Below are 12,006 nucleotides of genomic sequence, written 5' to 3' on the forward strand. Positions count from 1 at the left end.
TTTATAGCATTTTTAGAGTAAAACTGTTTCGCCTCCCAATCGTAATTCTAAAAATACGATGTTAGGATAGGAATGTCCAGTAATTATTCGTTTTTTACGACAATGCGGAAAAGTTTTGTATTTATTTTCAACATTTCGAAATCAAAATCTTTAGTATGGTCAAAATTGAAACATTAAAACGTTATGTTTTCTAGGTAGCAAACAATGCTCTAGCGCAGGTGTCGGCTACCTTTCGTATGCAGTGTGTCAGTTTATAAATAATGTCAAAATATAAAACTCGCGTGCCAAACATTTTTCTACGTTTGGATTTGCACTAGCAACCAGGGCTGCGGGTTTGTTCAAACAACCCGAGTCCGACTTCGGCCAAAAATTTGAACCCGAGCCTGACTCCATCCAAATGTGCGAATTCGTCGAGTCCCAAGTCTGGTTCCGACTCTACATCCTGTATTTCACAACTTATACGTAACTAAAACAAGATTGATATTCAGCAATCCACACACACGTTGGACTAGGGTAGTTTTACTTTGTCTTACTTAAGTCCAACTCCGTAGCCCTGCTGCTATTTGCTAATTTACGAATGACGAATGATCTGACATCTAATTTACGTTTCTTGGGAGACGCCACTAAACCAAATTTTATAAGTAAAATTCTGGGCTGTGTGGTCCAGAATCCTACCACATTTTGTCCGGGGGTTTATATTGCTGACAATATTTGGGTTAGGATGAGAGTTAGCGTTTGGTTGGGTCCATTATTATTATATTTATTCTTACATACTTCGCCTTCCTTACAATTTTACCTTCGACACCTCGTTTCGTGAGTGGAAAAACCCTGCTGAAAAAAACGAACTGTCACGAACACAATACTGTGCTGCCCGCTATTTTGGAATATACTTCGACGCTTTTCAGCCGATACCTAGAAGTGTTAACTATCAGTTACTCTTTTCGCTCAACGCTTATGAATAGAGATCAGTGGCTTTAACGCAGTAAACATCACGCCACCTTTTAGGCATTGTGACGTAATGCGAACGGTTAGCCGTAAACAACAAGTTTAACGGCCACAAAACTATTGTTAAATACAACAGTTAAGACAATAATTTGTGACACGAAAACTGCAAATCGAAATGAGTGATGTAGTAATAATAGTAATGATGTAGTGATTTAATGGTTGTTCTTCGTTCGTGCGCGTTAAATCATTTATCGTGCCCTGAAAAATAATCTCACCTGCCACAAGTGTCACGCGTGCCAGGGGTTGCCGACCCCTGCTCTAGCTCTTGAAAACTTATATAAATTTCTAACTCTATTATCCTACTTCTAACGTTTTAATTCAGAGGGCGAAGTAATTTTACTCTTGAGTGTCTTACGGATTAAAGGCGCAAAAGCACGCTATCGGGACAGTATAACAAATCAATCTTTACTTTCAGTATAAGTTTTGGAAAATTATTTGTTAAGGATTTACTTCCCCTTTGGTCATTAAACACAGCTTAAAAATTGCTGGTTTATTTTTTTGGTGCATACAGACTAACTACGCGAGCGCAGGCCCACTGGAATAGAGATCAAGTTTATTTATTTCATACATTTATGTAAGGTTAGTTTTTTTTAAATTGTTTAATGTTCTGGTTTTGCACAACAGTAATAAAACTTTATCCGCCAAAAAATATACTCCAGAAGTTCTTAAACTATGCGACGTGACGCTCTGGTGCGTCGTATGTACCAGGCCATGGCTCCTATTTTCTTTAAACTATGCTTTGTGCCAGTTTTAACCATGTATAGGCCTATTTGCAAACTTGTACGCGATTAGACAAACTTTGCTTATATTTGCGCCCTGTTTTTCGATCTGGTTCCGAAAGGGAAAAAGCTTATGGAGCAGTTTATTGACACACCACAACCTTCTTTAATACATCGATAACGTTTTTGCTTTCATGCATTTAACCTCAGTAGGCTAGCACTGCTTTGGAATTCAGTGTTACGTCAATACTAGGCAGGACTGCGTTCACAACAGAGATTTTTCGTTAATAATTAAATCGAGCTATTGGGTAGGCTATATAAGGTATATCTATTATTGTATCCACATCAGAAGATATCAAGAAGGCGAATTGTACGATTTCAAAATGCTTATCGTTCAGGTAAATACCCACTATTTTTTTGTTATATTTTAAAAAACTAAAATCTAATTTATTTTTTTAGAAAGCGATTCTAATAATCGGCTTTTTGGTGGCCACATGCTGTGCAGCTTCTTTAGATAGCAATGGTAAGTACAAGAAAATATGTTTAACATGTAAATTGACTTCAACCGATCAAGCGGATTTTGTTCGTCAACCGTTGTATGTCTTAAAAATATATAGTACCGTGTTAAATACAAACTCATAAGATGACCATTATTAGATTAGAGTCGGAAACATCAGATTTATATACGTAAAGTGCTAAGTTTCCGTTTTTGTGTAATGGAGTTACATAAGAAACCCTAACATGCGTAATAAATTTAAACGCATGTGTTTTGTCTTGTTTGTGTAAGCAAATAAGTTCAAGGGTAATAGGATGTCAGCATGCTTCACTATTAATAGAAACAACAACGATCAAACTCGTAGAGAAAGTAAAATAAGTCGCGGTGAGAGATCTGAGTAAAGCATGCTTCACCCTTATAAGAAACATTAACCACCAAACTTGTAGAGAAAGTGAAATAAGTCGCGGTGAGAGATCTGAGTAAAATTTGAAATGTGTCTGTTTTAGTGTTACAAAGCCTCAATGCAACGTCCTGTCAAGGCCGTTGCAGCGAGTATCACAATTCTTCCTTACCATGTCACTGCAACACCCTGTGCCTCAATTACGGAAATTGCTGTGAAGATTTTATTCCGGTCTGTGCAACCCTTGGTAAGTAGCGCACAACTGCATTTAAACAAATTCTACCGGTTAGATTTCCGAGATTCGCTGTTTTCGATTCAAACAACCTTTTATTATTTACCAATGTGTAAAATGTTAAGTATATTTTCCAATTCTTTTTTAGTGGGCCTTATACTATCTTTATGTTCACATGATCCTTTACATCAATTCTTGTCACAAAATTTTGTTTTTATCAGATAAATGTGGTAATCGTTGTGGCGGATGGTACGACGAGTCATTTACATGCCAATGCAACGATCAGTGCCACGATTATAACAACTGTTGCGAAGATTTTGACGACGTATGTGTAGGTAAGAATTTGTCTGGTCGGGTGTCGTAACGCTAATCAAGAAGTATTTCGTTTAGATTGTTCTAATAAAAATCTTGTTCTATGAAAAAGCTAACTATTTAAAGATGCTTCTTGTAATTTTAGATGTTTTTTGTTAGAAAACAATAAGGCCAGTGGAAAAGTAGACCAGTAGAAGGCGGAGTTCTTTTTGCAATAGACCCAAAACTATTACGATAAGACTCATTTTTTTTTTAGTATAATGATTTTTGCGTGAACAATGTGTCATGCCTGGTAAATTGGAATATTACCAAAACAAAACTAATGCGAATCTTCGTCATTCGGCGCAAACGACTTAAACGATTTTAGTCATGATTTTAATTGTTCATTCGCACGCCAGTTTTAAATGTTACGATATATTTTAAATGTCATGTCTGGAAACCAATTCAACAAGTCCTGTTCAAAAAGCGACTCCTGATTGCTCTTTATTCGACTTTGTCAAATTTTGATGCATGGAGTGATTTATAATGAAGCTACCCCGATATGTCAAGTGACCAAGCTATGGTATCCACATGGATTTACACTGTGATCTAGCATGCCATAGCCATACTTATAATATTATACCAGTGATAATATTATACCAGTCCTCCGATAAGGCTTATACCGAAATCAGTTCGACAACTCCCACAAAAACCGAGCCTGTGGTGAAATTAAAACTCTCGACTTAGAGTCAACTGATTTCAGGTATAGCCTTTTGTGGCTTCGTTTCGGCTTCAGATAGTATGATAAATGTATTGATTCGTTTTTGCTGTGTTTTTCGTTGGTAATTAGCCATTATCCCATTTCCAATTTTGATAATACACAATTGGCATTTTACCTTGTATTTCAACTAAACTGTTCACTGAAATACCAAGCATCTTGGTTTTTATTTTGCTCTTTTACCATTTCTTGTCTTCTGATATGCCAAAAACTAACCATTGTTAAGAGTTTTTCAAAAACCAGAAGTAATCAATTTGTGTTCAACCGGTCATCAGTTTAACATCAAAAACGAGTAATTGACGATGGCAATTATGACGTACAGTAATGCAGTATTTCACACAACAATTCGTTGTTTAAATGAACGTATTTCTAATAGGTTAAAATTTTGACAAAAAACGTATTTTTTGCTGAATATTTTCAATTTTATTGGTCAAAATTTCTCATTTTCAAAAAAATTAATCGCCCCAGTTATAACTAATTTTTTTATCCAGTCTCTTGCCAGAACCGTTGTAATGAGACGTCGAAACCGCCAGAAGCAACGTGTTATTGCAACTGCCAAGGCAGCCAAAGCAGCTGCTGTAAAGATTTTGGGGACATCTGTACGCCGACTACAGGTAAATGATACAAACCTACTGTACAGTAACAAATAAAAAAATCACTTGGATGGAATTTTTTCGGTGATATTGAAATTTAGTTGCTGAAATGGCAATCTTCATTTTAAACAAGAAAAATTGTAGTTTTGCATAAAAATGTCTGATTTAAGATAAGTACTTCGGGGAAATATTGATGAAAATGATATTTTTCAGGATCTTCGTGTGAGAATCGATGCAACGAAGAATACAACTCAACCAATGATTGTCATTGCGACAGCGTTTGTTCTAACGCTGGGAATTGCTGTGGTGATTACGAAGACTTTTGTGCCCCTATCACCGGTAAACGTTGTGCGCTTATTAAGTGCACCGAAATAGTTACTTTGTATTTAGATTTTATTTTTGTGTGATGCAGGCGACGTTCGTTACCTTTGCAGCGGTGTGTGTAACATAACCAGAGAAAGATGCGACTGCACCGATAATTGTACTGCAAATGGAAATTGTTGTACTGATTACCAAGAGACTTGTGAAGGTATGTAGCCCAATTGGAAAGTGATTCTTAAAAAAATACATAAATGATACCAAATTAGAATAAATCTTAAGTTTAATCTTACCTTGCCCAAACCATTCCAAACTACAAAAAACTTGGTCTTTTGAATATAAAACGATAATGCGGTTCTACGGGGCCTACTTGCCTATAGGCTAAATTGTTAAATCTGCACTTGTGCTTAGAAATATATCCGTTTTACTTCAGATTAAATTTTGCGATGCATACACTGACGGCTTTGCTTTGTAAAATGGATCATTTTCAACAGCAGAAAAGCTAAATCGGAACTTGACACTTACAAACAATTTAGCATGGATCATATAAATCTTTACTGACAAGACAAAATAGTTCAGCACTTCCGTACATAAGGATCGTTCAATTTTCTATCCTGATTTTTATTCAATTGCAATATTTGAAATTCGTTTTTCAACAGGAATGTCGACATGGAAAGAAGAAAAATGTGCACCCAAAAGCGAGATGAAGTGTCCTAATGGGTAAATACATACGACTTTTGCGTATTGTATGTCAAATGTCAAATTGTCCATGCTAAAATTTGTCATTAATTTCTCTACGACTACGGTGATAAGGAACAGGATTAGAGCTTGAATAAAGTGTAACTGAGCATTATATGATGTATTATCTTTAGGTTTGACAATCCACCGGTGCTACTCTTTTCTATCGATGGATTTAAAGCGGAATATCTCTATCGAAATATCACTCCTAACATACACAAACTGGGTAAGAATTTTTACTAGCAACAAAAATGTTTAAAACAAGTGACAAAAAAACATGCCTAAAGGGTGCCTCACACTAAAAAATTGATGTATTCATAGGCTAAGATGTTACATTGCGAGGGTTTTTGGTTTTCAAACGTACATATTATGATTATTTTAATTCAATAATTAAAAAAAAATACAAATAAATTTAATTATAAACTAAAAATAAAGTATAACATTAATTACAAAAACCTGTTATTTACCCAGCAAGGTGTGGCGTGCATGCTCCATACATGAGAGTTGTTTATCCGACCAAGACGTTTCCCAGTCATTATTCTATCGTCACGGTAAGTGGTCGATTTAGTTTATTGGTATACCAGAAGAGGGTCGCACGCGCTGTTACGAAACCATTAGTCCGTAAATATTGGTTGAGAATTGCACAAACAAAGAACAGTCAACATTTTACCCTTCAACAACCTCGTGTTAACTACACTGGTTTCCTTCATTATTGCGAAGTTTGTTTCAAATAATTTAAAGTTAATTACCGATTTCAAACAGTTCTTATTGAAACAACTATATCTTCGTTACACATTATTTTTAAAATAAAGTCTAATCTTTTTGTTACAAATATGAAATCAAGTCCAAGTAGTTCAGTACTCAATAGTTCGAGTCATTGTCATAGCAAGTTAAATATAATTCAGACTATGGTCACCCAATATAAATAACCTAGTTGCAAATCGGAACACGTGCCATTCCCAGCAATATTTTCCATAGCTAACTTTAAATTCGAAACAAATAGCATTTAAAGTTTTTCGTTTATGTAGCCTAAATAATTGACGAAACTAACTGAATTCTGCTGAAATGTATTCTTTTAAAGCACTTAACCTTCAGTCACGCCATCTGCGCAAATGACTTTAAGTTTCAGTCAAGTAATTTATCTAATTGACTTAATATAACTAAAGTAAATATAAAAATGGTATATATATATACATATATATATATACTGTATATTGATACCATCCGAATATTTACAACTTCCAAACTTAGAAAAACAGTATATTATATTGGTCATTTATGGTTCAACGATATCTCAAAAGGCTTGAGTTAAAAAAGAAACTACATTTTTTAACAGGGCCTCTATCCGGAAAGCCATGGTATTATCGACAATACAATGTACGACCACGAGCATCAGATGGAGTTCCGACTAGGCACAACAGAAAGTTTCGAACCATTCTGGTGGGGAGGAGAACCGGTACGTATAAGGTTTAACGCATTTAGGTAAGTTTTATATCAACTCGATATGTCCTAAATATATAAACAACTACTACAGTGAACATGCACATAAGCGTTTTAAAAGCGTCGAAAGAATACTATATATTTACGAATAAAAATTGTCTATTGACCTCTAAAGTCCTCTAAAGAGGCAAATCCTCTAAAGAGGCAAGTCTTCGATTGTGACTTACCCGTTAAATCAAACGTGGTAATATTTAGATCTGGGTGACCACAAGCAACCAAGGCCTAAAGAGCGCTACTTACTTTTGGCCAGGCTCCGATGTCAATATCACCAGGTACCCCGACTACTACTACAAATACGACGGAAGTGTTCCAAACGAAGAGCGTATTTATCAGGCATTCGACTGGCTTGATATGCCGAAAGAGAGTAGGTTTGTACTTCGCTATTCATTGCATTTAGAAAACCCAATGGCTAAACAAGCAACGTCGATTGGTCTACACTCTAGAAAATGTATTTTTAATTTTGTACTTTATTCGTAATAACACTGGTTTTGCTCATACTTCGCAGGCCTTCGTTTATCACTCTATACATGGACTTAGTGGACCAAGCAGGACACAGCGGCGGCCCAGGATCTCGCGAAGTGGACGACTCGCTAGTGCAGGCTGACCACTTCATCGGAATGCTTATGGACGGATTGAAGTTCCGTGGACTGGAAAACTGCGTCAACGTCATTATTTTAGCTGATCATGGTTTGTTTTTCGACCTTTTCCTACGTAAAGTAAGCCGATACATTATTGTGTTTTATATATAACACAGATGTTATTATTTACAAACCCCCGTCCAATAAACGGATGTTATTATTTATACGACCCTCGTGAAATAAACGGGTTGTTTAAATTAGGCAGGAATATAATGCCATTTGCGGCAAATTGTACATAAAAAATACGTTTTGGTGATAACGCTTTATTCAGTAAATCGTGGCCACGCGTTTGAATTGGTAGTTACATTTTCGATCTGATCCTGAACGATTAATAAGCAATGTTTTACTGAGTACTTCGTGTGTGCATAAAGGTATGACGCAACTTTCGTGTGACCGAAAAACCAGTGTCGAAGATTATGGAGTTATAATGAACAACGTGTATATGAGAAGCGGGGCGTTTGGGAGAATAGGAAAGTCCGAAGATCCGACAAAATGGCACCTTTTTAACGCAGAGGAAACCCACAACAACTTAAGGTGTCAGCACAACGTAACACACTTTCAGGTATGCCTGAAAATGTATTTATTTTCGACCAATTTAATTGCATACCGTTACAACAACTTGTCTGCGTGCTAGATAAACCATTTATATAACGTGTTCAGGAATTTTTTTTCTGTTTTACAACCATTATCGTGGTATATGTTTCGTAACTCATGGTGGTCTTACACAGTCATTTCTGAAGTACGAATACTTCCCAAAGCGTTTTCATTATGTCAACAACGATCGAATCGAAGACGTCAGTCTGGTAGTCGACGATGAGTGGCTTGTTGAAGGGTAAGATATATTTCCAGAGAAAAATATTATTGTATCGAAATGCATTTTACCAACAGTCATACTCAGTTGTAAGTTTTCCCACCGCCTATCAATATGACATTAGTCTATAAATTTAGTCTGTTGTCATTGTGTCTACTGACTGCTATACCTTTGTTTGCGTTACCATTATGTTCAGGCGCAAAGGTTCTTACAATCAATGTAGCGGCGGAACACACGGCTATGACAATGAATATAGAAGCATGCATGTGAGTATATGCCTGAAGAAAAATTGACTTATAACCACTTTATGGGTATGATGAGTGGTTGATGAGTGCAAAAACTTCCTTTGTGTTTAGCTTTGTTATGTTTTGTTAGCACACATTCTCCTCCACCTATAGTCCTAAGTGAAATGGCCTACCTAAACTGAACTGTTACCAACTTAAAACTAGGCAACGTAACTTTGTATATAAGCGGCACATTCATTCAGCAATCAATATATATATATATCAGAATTAGCGTTTACCTTAAAAAAGTTTTTCGGGTCTGAATATTGTTAGAAAGCAAAACGCCCATTTTTGTATTGTAACGTCGCCACATGTAAACTTTTTATGAAGGCAACAAATAAATCGTTGAAGTTTTTTGCGTTTTTTGCAGGCCTTGTTTTCAGGTCATGGTCCTGGGTTCAAACGGGCTTTTAACACAACCGAACCATTTGAAAGTATCGAAGTGTACAACCTTTTAACCGGTATGTTACAATATATGTTTTAGCAATCTTACACCATTTTATTCTAAGCCCCTTTAGCACAATAGAATCCAATTTTTTTTTGTTCAATATAAACTACGGTGTGTGGTGATTTCCAAAATATATGGTTTTCAGATCTTATGGGCCTTAAAGCCGCCCCAAATAACGGAACTGCTGGGAGTTTAAACAAAATTATGTCAAATCCTAAAACATTGTCGAAAGAACCTGCCGGTATAAGCCCGATGAGCTGTCAAAATTCGGCGGCAGGAAAGGTCGAAATCGGCTGTCCGGTGTGCCAGGTAGGACGACAAGTGTTTACTTTGCCTTTTGACCTTCGTACTAACGTTTTAGTCCATTTTGGTGGCCCGAGTAGCTCGCAAACTCAATAACTTATTAAAATTTTAGGCATGCTAACTAAATAGACTGTACTACGACCCAAGATAACTTTAAATTCGAAAGGTGTGCACTTCTGATTGATTGAGTCTGATTGTCGCTGTCCTATGCTTTTTATAAAAAACTATACGCATGTGTAGCTAAATAACTGAAAACAAATGTTCACTTTAACGATGTAAATAGAATTTTTTGTGCCTGACGTGAACCTTTGGTTTTATAGTTATGTTTTATCCTGCTTTAGGGGCATTATTTTAGCTCAGAGGGACATTTAGGTGCATTTATACTATTCGTGCAAAAGCTACTTTTTTTCTTTTTTTTTCCTTTTTTTGTTAATAGCGGTTCGAAAATCAAAGGGTCCACAGATGTATTAACCGGTATTTATTTATTTTCAACAGTAGCTTTAAATTTCAGGGAATTAACGAAGCTGAAGCAAACTTCCAGTTGGATCTCAGTGAAAATTTAGGTAATTGCGTAGTTTCGATGTTACAAACTAAAATCTAATCGTTTGTTATTATCAGTACAAGAATACCAACAGCAGCAGATGTTGTTCGGGTTGCCGAAAGTCTTTGGCGCAGGTAGCGGTGATGTCATGGATAATGTCGAGTTCTGTATGCTCACTCAGAAAGATTACGTCACCGCCTATGACACAATGAAAAAAATGCCATTCTATGTTTCTTACACACTCAAGTCCGATGTGGTACGTTTCTTATATTTACCACTGGCCGTGTATTGTGTTTCCTGAAATCCACATCCAAATTTCCTCTGTTTATTTTTCTATCTGATTGCAAATATAACTTTTAGATGCGGAATATGGTTTCTCTTGGCGCATGCAGTCGCCACGACTTCAGGGTACCTGAGGAAAGCACGACAAACTGCTACATTTACCAAACTTATCCCGATCTTTCCTTTAAAAACCTTTATCCAACAGGTAGAGTGTGTCGACATAGCGCCATGTTTACTGTTGTTCCATGTTAACAGTTGTAATTTTTGCTCGTAGAGCTGTCCAACGACAATGCAAGATACGACGCCGCTATTTCGAGCAACAACGCTCCCATGTATGCCAACACTGCCAGAAGTATGCTTAACTGATTTAGTTCCTGTTTATTTTAAAACATAAATGATTAACTCGCGGAATGTTCTATTGGCACTGCTTTTTTAAAGTGAAATAGTTTTATCTTGCACTTTCCTTTATCCTAGAGCAACAATAGATTGTAACATATTTATAGTTAGATGTAGGCTACAAACGTTTGCTGTTTTATATGTACAAACATATTTTGTCTTATAATAGTATGGGACTACATGACAACAGTTCAAGATAATTGGGCAAAAATGTACGGTGGAATTCATGTTACGGTCGGTCCTGTTTTCGACTACAATAACGACGGACATTCCGACACCTTGGAAGTTTTACAGCAGTACGAAAATAGAAATATAAGTTTATTAAGCAACATTATTCTTTTATTAATTTCCATATTCGTAACGGTTGGTAAATGTCTTTATGCTTTAAAGGAGGTTTCTAGAACAAAAAAATGTTGGTAAATAACTGTAAAGGTTAACGATATACATACTGCTCTTATTTTAGGAACGGAACATTTCTCGACGATGGCGTTACACCCATCCCCACCCACTTTTTTATTGTAATGGTCCGGTGCTTCCAAGTCGGACAAATAATCGCGGACTGCAATTCGTCACCACAGGATCTGGAAACTCTTAGCTTTATTATCCCGAATTACAAGATTCCACCGTGTTTTACGGTATTGCTATTCATTTTTTATTTTATACATTCCCAAAGAATGTGACAGTTAACCAGGCCGGTATAACAGAGCACAACGTAGCTCTTCGCAGAATTTACAGAAGGTTGCAGTTTGTTTGTAGCTTCTAGTGTATTGATATAGTATTACATACTAATTAAACCCCATACAATCTGTCAATTATTTAAACAACAATTCTGTTTCATATTTAGTCAGAGCAAGAGGAGAAAGATTGGATCCCTGGAACTCTCCTGGAGCACGTCGCTCGTGTCAAGGATGTGGAGCTGCTCACCGGCATCTCCTTCCTGGAGAAGTGGACATCCGGTTCCTCATTTTCCCCTGAACTGATGACAGAAGTAATTCGGACCAAGATATGGCTGCCGCAGTTTACCGGAAGTTGGCTAGAAGACTTTTTGAGTGCGAAAACCGCAGATACGACAACCTCTACCGTCACCCCGGTTACAACAAGTGGATCTTCTATGGCGACTTTGAGTCTGAGCTATGCATTAATGCTTTTCGCCAGTGCCCTTTTGTTGTGGTAGAAACGCCGAAGTTCTTGCCGGTTATTCGGATGCGTAATTGCGACTAAGCATAATTTCTA

General features: G+C 36.6%; 2 protein-coding genes across 2 annotated transcripts; both read left to right on the forward strand.

Annotated features, from left to right (window-relative positions):
• The first annotated feature begins 2,079 nt into the window (after positions 1–2,079).
• On the forward strand, positions 2,080–2,875 carry LOC146160555 (uridylate-specific endoribonuclease-like). The gene is made up of 3 exons (XM_083384965.1): positions 2,080–2,122; positions 2,184–2,247; positions 2,727–2,875. Exons 1-3 carry the CDS (start codon positions 2,108–2,110, stop codon positions 2,873–2,875), a joined length of 228 nt encoding a protein of 75 aa, XP_083241091.1. The 5' UTR covers positions 2,080–2,107.
• A 1,875-nt stretch (positions 2,876–4,750) lies between these two features.
• Positions 4,751–11,947, forward strand: LOC146160556 (venom phosphodiesterase-like). The gene is made up of 19 exons (XM_083384966.1): positions 4,751–5,043; positions 5,492–5,552; positions 5,705–5,796; positions 6,042–6,121; positions 6,907–7,026; positions 7,266–7,438; positions 7,576–7,757; positions 8,080–8,270; positions 8,437–8,540; positions 8,716–8,785; positions 9,174–9,264; positions 9,397–9,560; positions 10,066–10,117; positions 10,173–10,348; positions 10,456–10,582; positions 10,652–10,729; positions 10,943–11,069; positions 11,237–11,408; positions 11,618–11,947. The coding sequence occupies exons 2-19, from the start codon at positions 5,494–5,496 to the stop codon at positions 11,945–11,947; spliced, it is 2,388 nt and encodes a 795-aa protein (XP_083241092.1). The 5' UTR covers positions 4,751–5,043; positions 5,492–5,493.
• The last annotated feature ends 59 nt before the right edge of the window (positions 11,948–12,006 follow it).

The sequence above is a fragment of the Ascidiella aspersa genome, chromosome 3 (genome assembly GCF_963924565.1).
Source record: "Ascidiella aspersa chromosome 3, kaAscAspe10.2, whole genome shotgun sequence".
Taxonomy (NCBI): Eukaryota; Metazoa; Chordata; class Ascidiacea; order Phlebobranchia; family Ascidiidae; genus Ascidiella; species Ascidiella aspersa.